Source organism: Heterostelium album, assembly GCF_000004825.1.
Source record: "Heterostelium album PN500 unplaced genomic scaffold PPL_contig26, whole genome shotgun sequence".
NCBI classification, from domain to species: domain Eukaryota; phylum Evosea; class Eumycetozoa; order Acytosteliales; family Acytosteliaceae; genus Heterostelium; species Heterostelium album.
Genome location: NW_008805103.1, coordinates 529957 through 552817, shown reverse-complemented (window position 1 = coordinate 552817; position 22861 = coordinate 529957). Strand labels below are relative to the sequence as shown.

Sequence of the window (22861 nt, the reverse complement as noted above, 5' to 3'; positions counted from 1 at the left end):
TATATTATTTTACTTATTACTTAAGAAAAAAAAATTTTTAAAAGTATTTTTTTTTTAATGTTCTCTTTTCTTAAAATATATAGGTATATGATATGATGTAAGATGTTAATATTATGTGTATAACTCTTGTCTTTTGCCAATTTGATAAAAACAAATTGATTACAAAAATATTTTAGATTTATTTTTATTTTTTCAATTCCCAGGAACTTTTTTGATCAAAAGCAAAAAATAAAATAAAATAAAATAAAAAATAAAATAAAAAAACTTTGATTTGAGATTGTCAGAGTCAAGTAACTTTTCATTCCTAATACCTTATTTTAATTTTTGAAAAAAAACAAAAAAAATACAACAAATTGTTTGTTTGTGAAAAATGAAAATAGATTTTAGAGCCCAAAATGACATCACTACAAAGATACCATCTTTGAAAAAAAACACCTCCGAAAACACCACAAAAAGTAACAACACCTCTTCAAATAACAATGGTTCAAAGTTAGTGCAACAACAACAACCTAAACAAAGAGTAAAGAGAACATCAAGATCCGACGAACAATTTAGACAAATATGTAATGTATCGAAAATAACCTTTTTACGTCTTCATTCGTTTTCTCTTATTAATAGATAGTCATGTTTTCTTTTTCTTTTTAGTTATGAACACTGGTATTATAAGTAGTGCATCTGGATCATCATATATCGAAATAGAACAAACAAAGATTATATGTTCAGTGTATGTTTATTCATTTAACGATGCGATGTTATCGTTGTTGTTGTTGTTGTTGTTTTTAACGATGAAATAATCTAATCTCATCATCTTATCTTTTTTTAAAAAGTCACGGACCAAGAGCAACACATAAAACAGAGTTATTTGAAACAGCGAAGCTGAATTGTGAGTTAAAGTATGCGTCGTTTTCAACGCATGACGCTCGTTCCGATTATGTAGAGAGTACAAAAGAAAAAGATTATAGTTTGATTATTACACAGGCAATCATTGGCGCCATTCGTTTGGAGAAATACCCAAAGGCTGCCATCGATATATATATACTGGTGTTGTGTGATGCCGGATCGGCATTGGCAGCGTCGATCGTTGCCGCTTCGATGGCATTGGCCGATGCCGGTGTAGAGATGTACGATTTGGTTGCTGCGTGCTCGTCGGTATGCTTGGACGATAGCGTACTGCTCGATCCCACACACGAAGAAGAGACACTAGACAAAGCGGGATACGTCGTCGTATCAAAGATGCCATCACACAATGAAATTACTCAATTATTACAAACAGGTGAACTTTCTTATACAAATATAGTTGATGTAAGTATCATTGTTATCATTGTTGATATTATTATATTTGATATTGTTGTCTAATCTATTCGTTATATATATATATTTTAGGGAATTGATTTATGTATAGATGGATGTGATAAAGTTTATTCAATAATGAAACAGAATCTAATCGATTCACTTAAGAGACAGTTGCTAAAGAAAGAACAGGAACAAGAGCAACTACAAGACAGTTAAACAAATAGAATGTATTTAGGTTTCTTTATTCTATTTAATATATAAAAGATATTATATAAAACAGGTTTTAGGTTTATTATTGTTCATCTTTAGTTTCTTGTATCGATTCAATTGTTGTTGTTGTTGTTGTTGTTGGTCCCAATGGTTTGTCTGATTCGATCTATTCGACTTGATTTTCTACAGGTGGAGTAGGATCTGTTGGTTGTTGAACTTCGGTAGCATCCGATTGCAGTTGCTGAGTAACAACAGCAACATCATCATCTACAGGTTTAGTTTGTTCTTCAACAATCAATGTATTTTCTTCCGACTTGATTTCATCTACAACTATATTTTCTTTCATTTCCTCTGTCTTTTCCAATATTGGTTGTTTAGTACTAAAATTATTATCATCTTCTGGTTGTTGAGTGGTAACCTCTTCAACCATTGGTTGTTGTTGCTGTTGATTAATATCTTCTAAAGGCTGTTTGTTTTCATCTTGTTGTTGCATTTCTACATTTGTTGACGATGTTTCCGTTGTTGCTGTAGTAATTGTATCGATATTGGGAATTTCAGTTGTGGTAGGTGTAGAAGGTTGTGGTGAAGATGGTAAAACAGCAATAGTAGGTTGTGGTGGAGGCGAAGTAGAAGTAGAGGTAGAAGTTGAAGTAATGGTGACAGAAGGGGTTGTTGGTGTTGGTATTGGTGAGGTTGTTGTTGTTTCTGTAGTGTTGTTGCTAGCTTTTAAATGTTCATCGATAGCTCTATGATTTTGTTCAAGTTTGGTCGGTTCATATATCTTGATGAGAGGAATAACAATACCACTTATATCGATCAATGGTATTTTACTAGTATTACAAAATATAGAGTCAAAACAGCTAATAATAAATGGTAAGAAGTCTTCAACTAAACACTAAAAAGTAATAATAATAATATATAGGTAAGTAAGTGAATAATAATAACAATAATAATAATAATACTTACTTTACTAAATGCATTGAATACAGGATGTTGTGATGAAGTAAGAGATGATTGATTGTAGAATGAAAGTACACCACTTGTCAGTGTTACAATGGTATCTCTAAGTTTCAAAGAGAGTGGGTATTCCAACGAGAGCGGTGCACATTCTTTTAGTTCGATATACGATGAGATGAAAGAGTTGGTCAAGATAGCAAGTGGTGGATGTTGTAATAGTGTATTTGGAGGTGATAGATGATTGGATGATGATGATGATGATTGATAGTTGCTTTCTTTTGTAATGATTTGTTGGAATCTATATGATTTCAATGCCTCTAGAAAGTGGTGAGTTGCAGTTGTTATATGTGAGAGGAATACACTTGTAATAACCTTCTCAAAGATCGGCAATAGCAATCCTCTAAAATCGATACCAACTCTTGACATTGACATTGAGTAGTACATTGCATTCTCCAAGATATACGCTATTGAAGAACCTTCCTTTACCAACGGCAGTGTTCTCTCGAGTGTTGTTAAATACATTTGTATCTTTTGTTGTACCCACCCATTTAATATTAAATCATCTAATTGTGACTATCATAATAATAATATAATAAAGTTAGTTTCCTTGCTAACTATTACTATTACTTTACTTACATCATCATCAGATTCATCAGAGAAAATAGCACTGAATTGTGTTACAATATCAAATATATTAGTTCTACAACAATCTGTTAGTTTTGTTAACTAAAAGCATCAATTGATGATTATAATATTAATATTGTTGTTGTTAATGAAGATGAAGTTAGATAGTTATTATTAACATACATAAGAAACAGGATTTGAATCATTGATAAATTTAATTGAATTCATTAACCATTGATCACGTGTATGTAGTAGTATTGTTTTCAATTCATTCTCTCTATAGATAGACAGTCTTCTTAGGAATCCAATTGTTCGAATACAGTCTGTAAGCGAAATGTTACCTTTAAGTTGTTGTTGTAAGTTAGCAATCAATGATTGTGTACTCTTTTGGACTTCAATAATCTATCAGATTGATAATTAGTATTATAAAGTATATTATATCAATGATAACAATCTCGAGAATAGATATCTATATTTATAACATACAATTTCATTTATAACTTTAATATTTGGATATTGTTTCGATATCTTTTTAGCGTACGACTCTAATTGTAATGCTTCGTCGTAGTAGCCATTCTTTACACATGTATCCATCAGCTGTGGAATCTCGAGAAGATCCAGAATGGTTGGGAAGTTATCAAGTAGATTCTTAACGGATGCTCTCTTTACAGTTAGTTGATTCGATATCGTCGAGAACGATTCACAGCTGGTCGATATAGATTGTAGATGATCCAGCAATGAATCTACTCTATCATTAATTGTATCCATCTTTAAGATGAATTGAAAGAGTAGAGTTTAGTGATCTACTCCTGTACAATAATAACTTATTAAAGTTAGTTAATACTTACTTGATTCTGAGTGAAGTTCAATGTATTGTAATTATCTATAAACAATTGGTAGTGTTGCAATGCCAATGATTTCATTTGACCGATGGTGTGTTGCTTGTGTTTAGCTAGTAGTTGAGGTTCCTTCATCAGTTTCTCTAGACTGTAGCTATTCATTTCACTCTGTAGTGATTCTACAGTGTATATTACACCACCGGTGGCATTACTATTACTACTATTGCTACTACCATTCTGTTGTCTATAAAAGTCATCTTCATCCTCTTCATCCTTCATTATTGAATCATTCATATTTGTACTTTGAAAAAAATTAATATCTTTTTTATTTTAATTTAAAACTCTGATGATTTTGTAAAAAAAAAATACATAGTTTCTGTACATCTTATTAAATTAGTAATTCAAATTGAGATCCTTAAATTTATTGATTTGTTTTTATATATTTTCCTCTAAAATCATTTAAATCATTTTGAGACTAGAAGATTTGGTATCAAAGACATATTTATCTCTACTCTTATAGGTTAATTTAAAATATTTCTTTCACTTTATTTGATGAGAGTTGTAAAAAGTTGATCTTATTTAGTTGAAGATGAATCTAGATAATATCTAGTTCTCTCTGGAATTCCAAAAGATAATGCAACACAAATATTTTAAAGAACTTAACAAATTCTATTTCAAAATTGATAAAAAATTTTTTTTTCTATTTAGTTAAAATACAAACTATTGATTCCAAACTTTTCTCTATCTGTAAAAAAATAACTAAAATTTCTATTTTTGGTAATTTTCCAAAGTGTTTTTTTTTTTTTCTCATTGGACCAATGAACATTGTTCAAGTGAATTTAATCTATTGGATTTATGGTTTTTTTATTATTTTTATCAGATATATATATAACAATTATAGGATTTGTCTTTTTTTTATTTCCTAATTTTTAAAACAATTTTAATAATAATGAGCTATAATAACAAAAATAATAGAAGATATAAAAATTTGTTAGATGAAATCGATATAAATAATATGGAAAATAATAATAATAATAATAATAATAGTAACAATGAACAACAAAGATCAAATATAGATAATCTACCAAGAAGATCATCTTTCGTCAGAAAATATCCATATGCTGATGGATATTCAAGATCTTCTCAACCACCACAACAACAATTTCTACAAGTACCATCTCATATAGTAGATTATTCATTGTCTCCATCATTAGGAAGGGTAAATTTAGAAATTTATTTTTACTTTTAGAATTGTTTTATTTTTTTTAAGAAATTTATTAATATTTAGAAAACAAATTATTTTTTTATTTTAATAATTAGAATTCAATATATGATTCTTATCATAGAAGAAGACATAGACCTTCAATTTCTCATATGGATTTATTCCACCAAGCGGATGATCTAAGTGACTATGAGGAAGAAGATGACCCTGCAGCTCTACACCATCATGAATATGAATTGCCAAGGCTGAAAGCACAACAACAAGAACAGCAGCAACAACAATCGGTTTCAATTCTTGAGGATTTCATTGATAATGATATAGGATGTTTGGTTACCAAGACAGCTTTGATCATTCCATTCCAATATAGCAATCATCAATCTCCTACAACATATTGGCTTCAGGGTTTACTGGATCGTCGTCTCATTGCCAAAGATGGAAAGAGTAGCGTTGCAGTCTGGCAGATGCAAACCGTGTTACCAAGAGAGTTGGAGGAACTAAGTCGTCAATTTAAAAACATCATTGGTGTCAACCAAAAGGATATCGATGCAAAATCAACTTGGCGTTGTCGTCGTCTTCAAATGACAGAGAAAGCACAGGCAATGGTATTCCCACAACCGAAACTGTGGACAGTTGAAGAGGGTGAAGGTCAACAGCCAAAGAATATCTATAAGCAAGTCAAGTTTGAATCGGTCAATCTCATTGTTTATCCGCTTGGCGTTGGTATTCTAGTATTCAACATCGATTGGATGCCAGAGGTTGGTCATGTACATGAAGATGCATCCAGTCACCACAGCAACATGGGACCAAGCAAAACATTCCCATTGGAAGAGTTTAGAACATGGTTATATGTATCTAAATTCCGTCATAAAGTAAGAAAGGTTGCTAATGGATGGAGTTTTAAAGAGCTAGTTGTAGATACCACTCAACAGCAAACACAACAACAACCAGGTCAACATCAACATACTGGAGATATTAATGTTAATCAACAAGGTGAAAAGCAAAGTCAACAACAGCAGCAAGCACAACAAGTACCATCTTCAATGAAAAGTCAAGAAGTAATTGAGGAATCACATCTTGAATCCATTGGAAGAAAGATGGTAAAGTCAATCTACAAGGATAAAACAGTATCGTTGAACACCATTGCCAATTGGCTACTGTTGGTTGCCAGTGAAGATCCAAACAATTTGATACCAAAGGTTGGAACAGGTGGACATGCTCACCACCATACTACGGTGATACTCGATCGCCAACCAAGCTATCTGACTCTACAAACCTATTTGTTCCATTTGCGACGTGCTCTTGGACAAAAGAATAGACCACCACTCAACGAAATGAACGATGACCAGAATGGAATGTTGGATAGGATTCTGGTGCCTAGATTGAACAGGTACATCGGTATCTCCAGAGAGGGAATCGCTTGTATCTCGTGGTCAGTCGAGAATCAACATGAAAGCAGTGTTTTGAACTGGCACAGCAAGTTCCAAGGAGTCTATTTGGTGCTGGCACTTCACGCTCATGCAGAACGGGCAGTTCTCGAGGAGTTGAGCACAATGGCGTCGCTACAAGCAGAGTCGATGCGACTCGAATTCGAAAGAACAACACTTGATGAACTGACGAATTCGCGTGGATTGGCAAAGTTGGTGGCACGTTTCACCATATCAATGTCATCCGATGACTGTGGAGGTCAGTCGGAGTTCTCAGAGTTTTTCTTGGCGATGCGTCGTGTCTTTGGTATTCCTTCGCAGAGAAAAGAACTACGTGAAGAACTCGAGGATACGCTGGCGTTGTTGGAAAACGATTATCTAGAGGAACGACGTCGTGTTAAATTCGAAGAGCAACGCGATGAACGAGCCGATAGAGATCGTGCCAAAATACAGAGATACAAGAAAGAGAATGCAAAGTATAGATATGAGCTATTGGTATCTGCGTTCTCTGCATTCACAATTCCAGCAGTTTTATTATCAAGTATCTATGGAATGGTAAATATCATATATCTATATATTACATCATAGTGATATACTAATAAATTGTATAAACAAAACAAACAACGAAAACAGAACTTGGAAGATCTCCCAATCCTACCATTCTATGCAATTATTTTAATTATGATCGTAGTATCACTTATCTTGCTATCTGTTTTCATGTTGGTAAAGAGAGGTATAGATAGGAATGCAATCAACGAAGATGTTTAATAATATGTATGATAAAACTAAGAATATATAAAAAATATTAATCTATTGGTCAAAGTGCGAAAAGATTTTGAAATTGATGCCTTCTTTCACAAAACAAATTATATTTGTGTAAAAAGAATGTCAGTTTGTTATTATTTATCGTTTGCTATTGATAAACCAAATGGTAGAGTTCTCATTTCGTTTAACATCAAATATGAAACTGATGATTTGACATATTGTTCATTCCAAATACTATATAGTTGCTGAATAACTTTTTGATATGATTCTGCAGTGTTGTTTGTTAATTGTTGATTGATATCAAACAAAGTATATTAATAAATATGAATGAATGGTTGATTAATCTAATTAAATGGTAATGGTAATTACCTTTATCATATATGAAGTTCAAATCTTCGTAGCCACAATCGAATAGAACAAGTGGAACTTCAGATGCCATCTCGTACGGTGGTTTTACAATACCTTTTGATAGATCCAATAAATCTGCAATAATCTACATTAATTTATTTATTTAAATAAAAACAAAAAGGTTCGACGACGATTAGCTAAAATATATTATTTAACACCTATATTTATGATTATAATATAGTTACAGTTGTCGGGAATTTCTTTTGACCTATTAAAAACAACATTGCCATCATACATCTTATCTGATGCCAAAGGAATGCATATCCACAAATAGTTGCAACATACATTCCACTCGTCGAAAAATCACCAGATTCAACCGGTTGTATATCAAAAGATAATATAACTCTTGTAAATGATTTAACACTTTCTAAATCAATCTAATAATGATAATAATAATAAAGAATCAATTAATATATATAAACTTATACTTGTAATATTTGTTTTGTCGTATTATGATTATATTTACTTTACAAAAGTTTGAAAAGTCATGTTCACCAATATATGATTTACCTGCTTCTTTCATTAACTATATATATAAAGAGAAACAACATTAATGTATGAATCTTTATGAATAATAGATAGATAGAGCAATTAGTTACATTCAAATCTAGATTGGATGGATCAAAAAAGTATTTGTAAGTTCTATAGAGTGTACTGAAACGAGCGTTGAAGTGGAATGGAATAGGTGACCAACCTAACACTCTGATGTAAGGAGGTAGAACACCGTTCAACATCTTTACAAATTGGAATTCCTCGTGTGTTTTCTTATTCTTTAGAAGATTCGCTTTCTTTTTTGCGATTGCTTCGTCATCGATGACAGTAGGTGGTATAAGATCGTTTCCTTCAGTCAAATTCGATCTTACATACAATGAAATCACCTGACCAAATGCAGAAACACCTTTATCTGTTCTACCTGATCTATAATAATAATAATCAATTATTTAGTTAGTTAGTTAGTTAGTTAGTTAGTTAGTTAGTTATTGTAACAAATTGATATTGATATATCTTAAATTGATGATTAAAATACAATGCATACTTTGAATAATTACAATTCTTTATATCATTGATTAAACAAGTCTTTTGTAATGCTCTAATGAGATGACCTTCAATGGTTTCCTCAGTGATTTGTTGAGCAGCAAACCCATGATAATCCCAACCCAAGTATGCAACTTTCAATGCAATATATCTTTTATAACATTTATCGAAATCTATCTCACTTGTTCTTTTTCTTTTCTTATCTTTTTTCTTTTTTGGTTGTTGTTGTTGTTGTTTATTGTTACTGCTATTATTATTGTTATTTTTATTATCTTTCTGATTACTACTACTACTTAATATTAATTCAATTAACTTTTCTTTATCTAAAGTATCTAGATACTCTTTAGTTAGATTTGTCTCCATTGTGCACTAATTAGATTATTTACCGACAGATCATTAAAAAAAAAGTGTGTAAAAACGAGTGTTTTTTGAGCCATTCTTAAATATTTTTAAAGATGCTTTATTATTAAATTAGAACCATTCAATTTCAATTGATTAATATATAATAATAATGTTGTAACAAATTTTAACATTGGGGAATATTGGAGAAGAGTTTCTTAATTATTTGAAATAATAATTAAATCTCTAATACATTAATTGATTAATAAGAAATTTAAATCTATTGGATTTACTGCAATGTTCATACACTATAATACAACGTTCAAAAAAAAAAAAATGGATGGAATGTTAGTGATTGTTTAGTTATAATTCATTAGTTTTAAATATCTTACTTGAAGTAGAATGTTTGATTTAGCATTGACCAAGAAAGGAATAATCTCGACTTCCATTGATTTGTAAAGATTCTTTCTGATAATAGTTAGAAGCTCTCGGGTTTCACTGTCAATGGTGTGTGGGTTGGAATCTGGTGGTGAATGTCGGAGGAAGTAATACTTGGATGTTCGAACCAGGTGCGGCAACATGTTGATTGCTGCGTGAGAAACCTGTGAGAAGTACGGTGTATCCATCACTCTCAAACACTCTCTGGTGAGAATACTAAGATACGGGAGAAAGACATCGCCAAACTCCAGACAGTGAAAAGCGTAAGGTAGAAATCGCAATGCCAGTTCCAAACGACTGTAGGTCTGAGTGAAGTGATCCAACTCCAATACTGTTCCCTCGTTGCCTGTCCACTGTTGAACACCTTCATCGCTTATCAAAATCATTGTTACACAATCCATTATTCTAACTAAATATGTCTGTATATCAAATCCTGGACATTGACAAAAGTTTCTAAAAGTATCAAACAGTTTAGATAGACTTTGTTGATCGACGGACAATACATCCACTTCAGCCAATGTAGTAGTTAGCAATCTCTGTATGATCTGTCCATTGTTGAATCTATTATTGGTTATATGTGAGTAATCTACACCCATAACAACAAGTAGTTTACTAAGCGATTGTAGAATATCGAATCTAAGTTCATGGGAATATGGATGTGATTCCAGTGTCTTGATAAACCATTCAATGGTATCGTCAAAATACTAATAATAATTATATAATATTTAATTAGTTTTGTTATGTTTTGTTATGTAATGTTTAGGTTTGTCTTTTTTTTCTACTTACTGGAATAAAGCCATTACCAATATGTGTGGAGAATTGTATGACCGTTGCTAGTGCTTGTCTTACAACGTTACGTTCGTTTGAGCTGGCATATTTGCAGATGATTGTAATGATATCTCTGTGGAATGCATTCAATTGATTTTCATCGTTGGTCGTGATGTTGTGGAGTATCATCATAGTATATAGGCAGTTGAGCATGCACGTCTTCAAAATTGGTATATCTTCATCTCTATTTAATATCATCTTGACGAAATGATAACATAAATCAAACTTGTCAGTTTTCGATGACAAATACCTTGACACCAAAGTATAATATTCATATCTAACCAATGGATGTTCATCATTACCCAGTGATGATGATGATGATGATGACTGATCATCAATATTCATTGATTTGAATCCACTACTTTGTTTTTTTAATTAGTATTATTACAAATTTGACGATATATATAATCTAATTATTAACTTACTTAAATATAAAATCTATATTTTCATAAGAAATATTCTGAGTGTTTAACATTCTTAGAATAGAATATCTCTCTTTCCAATTGGTAGATTCAAACATGTGGCTGTAACTATCTATTAGCTTCTGTATGATCATCTTTGGGTAGTGAACATTCGAACTGAAACCGGATATCATTAGTTCCAAATCGATTAGCATCATATCACTGGTACTATAATCGCGTGTCATAGCAATATTGACGAGATCATCATCGATTGTAGTCAATCTCTTCATGATCGACTCTATATAGAAACTGATCATATCCGATCCAAAGAATGTCTGGAAATCATCACCCGTCGTCAATGAGTATCTTATTAACTGATGAACCACATAAAACAATCCTATTTTTTATTAATAAGATTACCCTTGATTATAACAAAAATAAACACAATCAATACATACTACTTTCCATTATATTTAATTCAGGTTGTTTAGATATTTGCACAAGTAAATCTCTTAGTTCAATTCTTGAATCATTTGGAAGTAATGATATAAACTGAATGAAATAATACAAATTTAACATATTAATTATTAACTGTGAATCATGATTTAACTTGATTTGCAACTTACTTTGTTCATTGAATATGAAAGTCCTATGAAATTAGAATCCAATGTAGTATGTTTGAGATGTTTTAATATATTTTGTAATTGACTATCAACGATTGCAATTACATAGATGATCTTGATGAATGACTTGACATGGTCGAATCTCTCGAGAGTAGTAGTAGTAGCAGTAGTAGTAGTTGTGGATTCATGTATTTTCGCAGGTTCATCAAATGCATCACATTTGTTTCTCGAGATATAGCCATCGATATAACCAAGAACTACTTCATTCGATACTCTAAATAACTCTGTAATAACTAGTTGAATTTGATCAACCGATAATCTATGTAAAAGGTTATCAATTAATTCGAAAAGAAAATCTTTGTTTTCCCCTCCTTTTTTAAAAAAAAAAAAAATTAATATTAAAATTAAATATCTATTTTTGGTAAAAATCATTAACTTTTAAATATACCTTTTTTTAATTCATCGATTATTACTTTAATTATAAAATTAACTAAGTCTTGATTTTCAAGATATTTAATTATTGTTTCAATAGTCGTATTGAAAATAACTATTCTGTTGTTTTTGTTACAATTTCTCCATTCTTCATCATTTTCAACTATATTCTCCAAATCTTTAATTGATTTTGGAATTTCTTGATTTAACTAAAATTGATAATTTTGTATTAAAATTATTATTATTTTTTTTTAAAATAAGATAAAATACTCATTTTCTTACATCTTTATAAGAACAAGTTAAAAAAGATTCAAATTTTGAATAAATACAAAAAATTCTAATATTTATTTCGTTTTTATCTAAAATTTCTACTTTCATTTTTTATTTTATTGTTTTTAGAATATGGATAATAATAAATAAAAAATCAAATATTTTTTCGAAACAAAACAATCAATATGTTTCTATTTATATTATATTAATAATTAATCGTTTTTATCAACAGTAAGTAAGTGGTAACAATAATTTGATTATTTGTGTAAAAAAAAGAATAAAGTGGTGAGTGAATATATTATTAATCAAAACACTATATTTATCAAATAATTATAAATAAATATAAATATTAAAATTTTTTTTTATTTTATTCTTTACCACCATTTCTGCTAGCCATTTTTTCATTTATTTCAATACACAGTTGTGGCAATGAGATTTGATGATGTTCAACTTTTTGTTTTGTTTCTTTTTTGTGAATGTTCTTCTTATTTTTCCTACAACTATTTTTTAATTTTTCAAATGATTTTCTATAAGATTCTTTTATATCTTTGTTCAAAATACAATACATAATGAATATTAAAGTACCCTATAAATTTTTAATTTGTAATTAGTAATAAATAAATAGAATAGTTAAAAAGTGTTCTTACCTCTAATGGTATACACACACTGGATATAATGTACAAAATTATTCCATCTTTCCAAGCATATAAAAAAAATGTACCTCCAAAACTTATCAATCCTACAAAACCAGTGGAAATGAATATAGTAAGATGTACCTTTAATTCTTTAGTAGTTTCACATCTCTGATAGGAATTAGGTGTATTTTTTAATATTTTACGGACTTTTGTCGAAACAAAAATATAAATAATGATATTAAAAATAATACAAATTAATGTTGGGATATACATTCCATACACTATTGCCATTCCATAAGCTTTTAAATAACATCTTTAGTTTTTATTAAGAGAATAAAAATATTAATAATTATAATAGTTTTATCAATAAATTTGAATTCTATAATACCTTAGAAAAACACTACTAAGTTCGAATTGTTTTAATGATGCCATAATTACAACTTCCAGAAAAGGTAATCCCCAAGAAAATACATGATAAAAGATTTCTAGTTTTTTATGATTTATATTTTTAACGATTATAGTCTACAAATAACCATTAGTAGGTTTATTGTTTCTTTTAATTTGAACTTTTATATTACCTGATATAAGTTAAATGAAATACAACTCTTCCAAAAGAATGCACTTAATAAAAAATAATTTGTAATAATCCCACTTGCCAAACAAGTAGGAACATGAATCCAGTATGTTAACCTATGGAAAATGTCATGAAAAAAAATACAACAACATAGATATATAATTAATTTGATTTGAAATGTTCTAACTACTGGAAAAATTAAAAAAGTAAAAATTGTTCCTAATGTACTAATCAATGATATCCAAATACATATATTTATTATATAATCATAAATAAAATGCAACATTTTTATTATTATAATAAAAAAGGATAAATAAATAAAGTTTTAATTTTCTTAACGAAAATTTGGTATTATGAAAATTAAAATCTCTTGATTTGATTATCCAAGACAAGATGATCAGCTACCAACCCAAAGGGCAGTTCCCACCCCAAAATCGATTAAAAAATACAAATTTATTTATATGTCCTTGTGGTGTTTTTTTGATTGATTTAAATAAAATTTGATTTCAATACACAATTTTGTTTTTTTTATTAACAATGATGAAAACAATTACAATAATTTATTTATTTATATTTTCTATGTGTTTGTGTTTAATTGATTTGGGAAATTTACATTATTATTGTCATGATGAACATTTATGATGGTCATTGATGATGCACCGTTTGATTCTTCCATCTGTTGTTCAGTTGATGATATACTCTTTTCTTTTTTAGGTAATTCTTTAATGTTACAAAATTTGGATAAAATGGTATAGGTGAAGAAATTAATATATGATTGGATAATCCTTTTGTTGATACAATAACAAATAAATATTAAAACACCATCCAAGTAGGAGAAGAATAACTGAAATACCAAAAGGAAATTAGCTAGATCTACATTTGTGGTACTTCTGGTCAGTGGAGTCAATGTATTGAACACTGAAAACATACCAATCGAAACAAATATAGAAAACTGAACTCTAAATTCTTTGGATCTCTCTTTTCTATAAGGTTCAGGAGTGTTTTTTAGAGTGTCGTGTATATTTCTAGCAACTATTATATAAATTGATAAATTTATTATATAAAACAAATCAAGTGGCAGCCACAATGTAATCATTGTTTCATCTGAAGTATTCAAAAAACAACTTTACAATGTATTAGTATCTTTTATATTAACAACAATATAATGCCAATAAGTCTATTAAAAACATACTTTGAACCATTATAAAAAATATTTTTGGTACTGGCAACTATAATTAATATCAGTAGTGGAATTCCCCAAGAAAATAAATGATAAAACTTTTCCAAAGACTCTGCATCTTTATTTCTTTTAACTATAAGCTTTAAAAGAGTAGTAAAAATTAATTATATAAATTCATATATATAAATAATAAAATTACCTGATAGAAATTGACACATATACAGAAATTCCAAAATACTTTGGCTAAAGTGAAATACATACTAACAATTCCACTTGCCAAACAAAAATCCGGGTAGGAAAAGGATATATTATAAAATAAATTTCCTACTCCTGTACTATAACTTAAATACATAATCAGTTGTATCTGAAATGATCTTTGTTTATAAAAACAAAAAAAGTTAAAATTATTAAAAAACTACATATTATATTAGCATAAACAACTACATTATTCGCTTTACTTAATATATCTATATTAAACATTTTTTAAATATTTCTTTTAATACTACAAAGAAAAAAAAAAGGAATGTTTTAGATAATCGACCAAAACAAACTTTTAATTCTAAAGTCTTGACAAAGATAACCACAACTTGTAAAACGGATGGGGTAGTAGATCAAATCACTTTTAAACAACAAGAATAAAATTCGCTTTTTGTTTTGTTTTTTTATCAATTGTGGTTATCTTATTACTTAATCAGAGCATTTTAAAACAACCCAAAATTGGTTTTTAATTTTAGAGAATTCAATTGTATTTTTAGATCAGAATAATAAATTTTTATTTGATATGCAGGTTAATTAATGGTGTGATTTGAAGAGAAATCTCTATGAAAATGTTGTGGTGATGGTTGATTGGTAATGGTGATCACAACACATGCTTTATTTGGTTTTGATCTTGGTTGGTCTGTAGAGCTTGAGTAATAATGATGAACAGAGAACAGAGAGAGAACTTACAACCATTGCTGCGGCTGCTGCCATTGGTGGCAGTTCAACTCCAAAAATAACAAGGAAGAGACCGGCTGCCAGTGGCACTGCACAGAGATTGTAGATGAGTGCCAGTGTGAAGTTGATTCTGATACGACGGAACACTACACGCGAGAGATGGATCGAACGGTAGACATCGGTGAGTGAGTTCTTCAAGAGAACGATCGATGACGATTCAATAGCAATGTCAGTACCGGTTGCGACGGATACGGCGACATCCGCTTGAGAGAGTGCTGGCGAATCGTTGATACCGTCACCAACGAAGCAGACAACGTGACCTTGCTCTTGGAGTTGACGAACCTTATCGGCTTTCTCCTTTGGAATGACTTCAGAGAAGATGTTTTCCTCGGGAATACCGACTTCCTTTGAGATAAACTTGGCGGCACGACGATTGTCACCGGTGACCATGTAGCATTTCAAACCGAGTTGATGAAGTTTCTTGATGGCAATCATGGAATCGTCTCTTGGTACATCGGAAATCGACATGATTCCACGGAATTCGCTCTTGTACATGATGTAGATGACAGTTTTACCGTTGGTTTCCATCTCTTGAGCAGCGTCGACATAACGTTGATCGACTTTGATATCGTTCTCCTTCATGAAACTAAGATTACCGATGAGAACCTTGTTTCCTTCGATGTGGCAGACAAGACCACGACCCGGAACACCTTTGAAGTCTTCGACCATTGGGAATTGGATTTCCTTCTCAGATCTTCCGTCTTCGGCAGCCAACTTCTCCTTGCAATACTTTACAATGGCACGACCAATTGGATGCTCCGATCCGCTCTCGGCAGATCCTACAAAGGTAAAGAACTCTTTCAAATGAGCTGGTGAGTTGTCTGGAGTTTGATATTCGGTGACTGTCATCTTTCCGGTGGTGATGGTACCGGTCTTGTCAAAGAGAACAGCCGATGTCTTGTGAGCGGTCTCCAAAGCTTTTCCACCCTTAATCAAGATACCAAGTTGAGCACCGACACCAGTTCCAACCATGACTGCAGTTGGAGTGGCCAAACCAAGAGCACATGGACAAGCAATAACAATGACAGCGATCGATGCCAAGAAAGAGAACAAGAAAGAACTGTTACCGTTTCTCCACTTCTCTGGATAGGCATCGGTTGCACCGAGAATCATCCACAAAGCGAAAGTGAACAAACCAATAAGAACGATACCCGGAACGAATACCTTTGAGATCTTGTCGGCAATCTCTTGAATTGGTGCTTTGGAGGTTTGAGCTTGTTGAACGAGAGAGATGATTTGTGAGAGAGTTGATTCCGATCCGACTTTGTTGGCACGAACGTAGACTGCACCCTCGAGATTGACAGTACCACCAGTGATATCGTCACCTGGCTTCTTGGAGACTGGAACGGATTCTCCGGTTAACATGGATTCATCGATAGACGATGTACCATAGATAACAACACCGTCAGTTGGAACCGAGGCACCTGGAACCACCTTGAGAATATCGTTGTATTGAATCAAATTCGATGGGATAATCTCTTCAGAGAGTGCTTCAAAAGTACCTTTCTCTTCATCATAGTTGGCGTTGATGAGGATCGACTCTTTGGATTGAAGATTCATGAGCTTGACGATGGCAGATGAGGTGTGTCCCTTGGCGATATTCTCTAGCCAACGACCCAAAGTGATAAAGGTGATAAGCGATGCTGATGTCTCAAAGAAATGCATACCCATATAATCTGGATTTGCCATTCCCAAGACGATTGACAAGACGGAGTAGATATAGGCGGCACTCGAACCAATGGCAACCAAAAGATCCATGTTACCATGAAGATTTCTAAGTGCACCCCACGATGCCTTGTAGTAGGTGAGACCAGTGTAGAATTGAACGGGTGTTGCAAGAATGAAACCAAGAAGTGCTTCCACGGGCAACCCCATAGTAATTTCCTTCATTACGAATGGAACTTTGGCCGGTGTGAGAATCATAGCAATCACAATCAGTGGAGCGGTGAAAGCAATGGAGAAGATGAAGTAACGTCTCCACTTTTGAATTTCACGCTTTCTCAAGAGTGAATCTTTAGCTTCGTCAGTATCGGGACTGTAGAGTGTCGCAACGATTTTGCTTTCGGCCAACTTTCTGATGGCGCTTCTTGGTCCAACGACCAATGCGTCGGCTTCGATTTTGAATACGATCTTTCCATTGTCGTTCTCGTGTGGCTCAACTGAAGTGACACCGCTGAGTGAACTCAACGAATTTTGGGCATCGAGTGCATTGGAAGTCGATGGCATCTCGTCGATGGCAATGAAGAATGTACCTGGCTTTGGAGTGTGGAGAACCTTGGTTTCGTAACCAAGAGTATCCAAGATCTCCAATATGTCCTTGAGAGTGGCAACAGCTGGATGATAAGTAACTTCAGCTCGCTCCGCCAAAAGATTCACTGAGCACTCTACGACACCGGCAACCGACTTGACACCATGCTCTACAATACCGACACACGACGCACAAGTCATACCATAGACACCGATAGCAATTGTATTGGTTTCAGACGATGGAGTTTCAACTTTGATCTCTGGGAATGATTCTTTTACAGGTGATGATTCGATTGAAATCATTTCGATTTCAGTTGCACGTTGTTGTTGTTGCTGTTGCTTTGGAGAGTTGTTGTTATTGTTCTTTTGTGGAATTATACATACTGGTGATTGGTCGATTGGTGAAATTAAACTGACTTGATCTTTTTTGATACGTTCACATTTGAAACCCAACTTTTCAACCTTTCTGATGACCGATCTATCGGATACATCTCCACGAATATGTAAGGTTTGAGCAGAGAAATTAACGTAGGCATTGGAGATTCTGCTGTTCTCCATAAACTTGGTTTCAATGATTTTGGCACAACCCAATTGGCAGACCATTCCAGAGATTTGGAAGATCTTTTCATCCTTCTCGTCTTCACTTGAATAGTTGGCACTACCACCATTTCCACCATTCATTTCCGGTGAAATGAAATCATCATCAATATCCTAATATAAATAATCATGATTAATATATATTTCAAAAAAGTAATTTACTATTTTATTCCAAATTATACTTACAATATCATCTAAAGATGATGGCTTTGGACATTGATTGGATTGGACAGAGGCAATTGTAAGATTTAATGATTTGAATACAGAGAGAATTGAGAAGATAGATCTCTGTGAATTGGTGTGAATCTCTACGAATTTGTTATTGTTGACTTTGGCAGAGAGAACAGTTGATAAGCTATTTAATAACTTTTCAAGTGGTTCAATGTGTTGTCTATATTTTTTTTTATCAATTAGTATTTAATTTATTGATACGAAAAAGTGTACTTACTTTTCAAGATTTGGTACGAAAATAGTGAAATCTTGGTATGAGAAAAGAGTGGAGAGACCACAACAGGAATTTGATTCACAACCACAGTTGGAAGAGATGCTTGATGTGGCATTGGCAGCTGTGTTGGAATTGGATGGATCGGTGGAACAACACGATTGAATTGCAACTTCCATGGTGAAGTTATCACTAGCGTCATTGTATGTGGTGATACTATCGAGGAGTTTGTTACAGAGACACTTTACACAGGAACAAGAGCAACTGTCAAAGGCGTTCTTTCCAGAAACTGGGAGATTTGGAACAATTAATGTAGCCATATTATTTATAAATAATTTACTTTTTTGAGAATATCGAATTTTACTTTTATATATTAACAATTAATTTTGTTCTATCTGTAAATATTAATAATTAAACATAAATAAATAATAAAGATTTAAATTAAAGTTGGTTGTTGTTGTTATTATTTGGTTGTTAGTAAAAGTATTATTTAAAAATTATATTATTATTAATATTTGTGAATCGAATAAATATATAATAACATCATAAAGATAAAAAGAGATATGAAATATAGATTATTTGTAGTAGGTATTATTCATATAAGTAGGTTATTTCAAAAAAAAAAAAAAAAAGAGAATGTCATGTCAAGAGACGGATTAGTTTGGATCGGTCAGTATGAGAGATGATGACTTCGACAAGAATTCATTTCAAAGTGAGTGAGTGGAGTGGAAAATAGACAATTTGAATATTGTTTGAAATGATATGTGTGTGTAAAAAATAATATTTCTATATACTATACTAGTAGGTGGATGTATTTATATAAAAAAGGAATTTAATATTCATTAAAAAAGTTTAAATTTTAACATTGGTATGTATAAAACATTAAGAAACACAGACGATTGTACATCTATCATATCACACAACTATAAAATTGAAATAATATAATGTATAATTTGAATGTGATAAAATGTCAAAAGTCGTTTGAATCTGTTAAGTAATTGTGTGAATGTGTTTGTTTGGGTGTGGTATTGTGTGTTATTTGTGGTTATGTGATGTGGTGTATTGTGTATGTGTGTGTGTTTGAAGTGAATATGAATAATATTGATTCAAGTGAATGGAATTGTAATGGCACGTCATAACAATAGATAAATAAATTAAAGATATGTGATTGTGATGTGAACAAACAAATAAAACAAAATCGTGATTGATCGATTGATTGGTTTAGTAACATGATATTCATGAAAAAATAAAAGATAATAAAGATAAAGTAGTTAATTGTAATTTTTTTTTTTTATTTAAAATCATTAGAGTAAACATTATAATTTATGATCGAAATTAAAAAAAAAATATATTATGTTGTGTACTGATAAAAAAAGAAGAGGAGTTTTTACTAAGGAGAGGAAAAAGGGGAGGAATTATGATTTGATTTGTTTTTCTTATTGTGTATTGCAAAAAATTAAAATATAATTTTTAAAAGGAGAGGAATTATGATTTATATTTATATTTACTAAGAGGAGGAATTAAGAAGAGGATGAGGAGGAAGTAACTTGCTTTTTTTTTTTTTTTATTGGTTTGATGTTATAACTTTCTTTTGTGTTGTTTTACTAAAAAATAATTTGGAATGAATAAAAAAGTTGTGTGTGATCACCTTGTTTTAAATAAAACAAAAGAGTGCGGTGAAAAAAAAATTTTAAAAATAAATTAAAAAAAAATTATAAAAATAGATAGAAGAAAGTTCTCAGAACACAAAAAAAATCGTTCCCACAATTAAACAATCTTATACCCAAAAAAAATTGCAAAAAAAAAAAACACATTTTTAAGAAGGACAAATGTGTGTGATGGGAGTGGAAAATTCTAAATTTTTTATTCAAAAAATCAAAAATTTTTTTTTTTTTTTTTTTTTGATTAAGGGGCAAAACTAAATAGAAATTTAGGCTTTGACACTTATGACACTTGGGTGTTCATAACGATATTTTAAATTAGTAGTTTAGTTTTTAAGGTTTTGCGATAGTTATTGTTTTCATATGAAGATATCCATTGACAGTAATGGATATCTCCACTTTTTTCACATTAATTTATTTCGGTAATTGGAATGATTGATTGCATTCACGGCATGAGCCAGTGGTGCTTCCGGGATAGTCAGGTACCAACATTCCACTATGACAACCAACACTATTGCAACAATACTTTTCAAATTCCAAGTTAGGAATCAGGTTTGTCTTGGTTGTTGTTGTGTCTTGGTTGTTGTCGGTCAAAGAGGTGTCACTTTTTTGTTGTTGTTGTTGTTGATATAAATCAAATTGACATCTTTGACAATTACAATCAAAGAGCCACATTGATTTCAGATGTGATTGTCTATCTTTTAGTTTTTGGTCGAGTGGAATGTAGGTTATTAGACATTCAGTATCAACTTCGATATCTCTGATTGTTACCACGTGGAATGATAAAGGGTTGACTCTCTCAGGATCCAATTCGTAGATGGTCGAATCGGCACCGTCGATATCGGAATTACCAAGTTTAATGCGATGTGTATCGTTGGTTTGAAGTAGAGTTGTACAATTTGGAAAGCAAGAATGATTGAAAAGTGACATTCGGAGATAGACAGCTGCACCTCCCCAGTGGCATTGTTGTGGTCGTAGTAGTGGTGGTGACGATGTACTACTACTACTACTTGATTCCATTGTTGTCGTTGTCGTAGTATTAGTTTGATTAAATGATGAATTGGTATTGCCGATGATGGGCATAGGAGAATGTGTCCACAGTCCAAAGTAATTTGATCTTATCTTTCCAAGTAGTTTCAGTAGGTTAAAGTCTGTTTTTGTGATGACTTCGAGTGAGGTTCGTAGTGAGGTAGGTGCACTAGTAGTGTCGGTCATCTCAAAGTCACCATCTCTGTCGATGTTACTCTTGAAACTACAGTTTTTCGATGGAGTTATTATGTTTTGAATGATTCTGGTGAGAGTCAACAATTTTGCAAAGTCGTGTTGCCAAACCAATTTATAGTCATCAATATTCATATTGGTTGGTCTATTTATAGAGATATCTTGATTATTTATAATTTCATTTTTAACAATATATTGTTGTTGTTGTTGTGTATTGTTATTGTTATTGTCATTGGTTTGATGCTCTAATGAAACCGAGAAATATTCATCGATGTGATCAACGAGATCGTTGATTTCCGATGGAAGATCCAGTCGGCTAGAAGTGGGCGCTCTAGTGAAATCCATTGAGAGTTTTGCTTGTTGTCTACGAGCCAATATCCTCAGAATAATTAGAACCATGTCTTTCTCATCGTCAAGTAGTTGATGAAGATAGGTTTTCGAGAAATAATACATCCATTTACATTCCAAATCACTATGTTTCGTTTCCTTAAATCTTGAATGCTTACAAAAAGTAGAACAATAATATATTTCACTAAATTTAATAATAAATAATACTATTAGTAAATATCGATTTCATCGATTTCCAAATAATATATTTTAATCTTACCCACATCCAGGACAACAAACAACATTTTGTCTATTTAATTCACTAAAGTATTTGAAACAACTATTACATATATTTCTTTTATATTTTTGATTGACAACTATATATTTTTGATATTACAAAAAAGTAAGTTGTTTTGTTTGTTTTGTGAATCAATGGTATAATACTAATAATAATCACCTGAAACATATGGTTTGTCAATAAGAAGTGTAGTTCCTCTTGGTATGAATCTTTTGGCAACTACACATCTACCTTTTATCGGATGATCTTCAATCTTTATATATGGATTGTTATCTAGATTGAATTCAAAGGTACCATCATATGCATCATCACTATTACATATTATAAAGTTATTATTGCTAGTACTCTTATTATCTATATTTTTATCTTCAATCTCACTAAAGATATCAATCTCTTCATCACTCTCTTCACTACTTCTTTCAATACTACTATACATCATGTCAAATAAACAATAAATAAATAAATAAATAATAAATAAATAGATAATAAATAAACAGATAATATAATACAGAAATACAAATCGAGAATATTGATTAATCAGCTGATTTTAAGATTGATTAAAAACAACCAAACTA

The 22861-nt window shown here is 31.3% G+C and overlaps 6 protein-coding genes across 6 annotated transcripts; 2 read left to right on the top strand and 4 right to left on the bottom strand.

Annotated features, from left to right (window-relative positions):
- Window positions 1–370: 370 nt before the first annotated feature.
- On the top strand, window positions 371–1509 carry PPL_11936 (exosome complex component MTR3; the record flags this gene model as incomplete). The annotated part of the gene is made up of 5 exons (XM_020582682.1): window positions 371–563; window positions 646–724; window positions 828–1149; window positions 1234–1302; window positions 1384–1509. 5 exons carry the CDS (start codon window positions 371–373, stop codon window positions 1507–1509), a joined length of 789 nt encoding a protein of 262 aa, XP_020427036.1.
- A 160-nt stretch (window positions 1510–1669) lies between these two features.
- Window positions 1670–4217, bottom strand: cog8 (oligomeric Golgi complex component; the record flags this gene model as incomplete). The annotated part of the gene is made up of 6 exons (XM_020582681.1): window positions 1670–2398; window positions 2470–3033; window positions 3097–3186; window positions 3268–3486; window positions 3571–3852; window positions 3933–4217. 6 exons carry the CDS (start codon window positions 4215–4217, stop codon window positions 1670–1672), a joined length of 2169 nt encoding a protein of 722 aa, XP_020427035.1.
- Window positions 4218–4872: 655 nt separating this feature from the next.
- PPL_11934 (uncharacterized protein) lies at window positions 4873–7337 on the top strand (the record flags this gene model as incomplete). The annotated part of the gene is made up of 3 exons (XM_020582680.1): window positions 4873–5142; window positions 5244–7124; window positions 7203–7337. The coding sequence occupies 3 exons, from the start codon at window positions 4873–4875 to the stop codon at window positions 7335–7337; spliced, it is 2286 nt and encodes a 761-aa protein (XP_020427034.1).
- Window positions 7338–7673: 336 nt separating this feature from the next.
- pus3 (tRNA pseudouridine synthase) lies at window positions 7674–12216 on the bottom strand (the record flags this gene model as incomplete). The annotated part of the gene is made up of 14 exons (XM_020582679.1): window positions 7674–7678; window positions 7704–7827; window positions 7928–8119; window positions 8209–8268; window positions 8342–8660; window positions 8770–9146; window positions 9509–9584; window positions 9780–10258; window positions 10341–10743; window positions 10808–11180; window positions 11242–11335; window positions 11410–11777; window positions 11855–12047; window positions 12121–12216. 14 exons carry the CDS (start codon window positions 12214–12216, stop codon window positions 7674–7676), a joined length of 3159 nt encoding a protein of 1052 aa, XP_020427033.1.
- A 259-nt stretch (window positions 12217–12475) lies between these two features.
- PPL_11932 (heavy metal translocating P-type ATPase) lies at window positions 12476–19099 on the bottom strand (the record flags this gene model as incomplete). Its single annotated transcript, XM_020582678.1, has 10 exons — window positions 12476–12694; window positions 13015–13042; window positions 13345–13364; window positions 13931–14037; window positions 14248–14349; window positions 14510–14546; window positions 14848–14871; window positions 15446–18451; window positions 18524–18728; window positions 18786–19099. 10 exons carry the CDS (start codon window positions 19097–19099, stop codon window positions 12476–12478), a joined length of 4062 nt encoding a protein of 1353 aa, XP_020427032.1.
- Window positions 19100–20854: 1755 nt separating this feature from the next.
- PPL_11931 (SET domain-containing protein) lies at window positions 20855–22725 on the bottom strand (the record flags this gene model as incomplete). Its single annotated transcript, XM_020582677.1, has 3 exons — window positions 20855–22193; window positions 22269–22328; window positions 22433–22725. 3 exons carry the CDS (start codon window positions 22723–22725, stop codon window positions 20855–20857), a joined length of 1692 nt encoding a protein of 563 aa, XP_020427031.1.
- Between the last annotated feature and the right edge of the window lie 136 nt (window positions 22726–22861).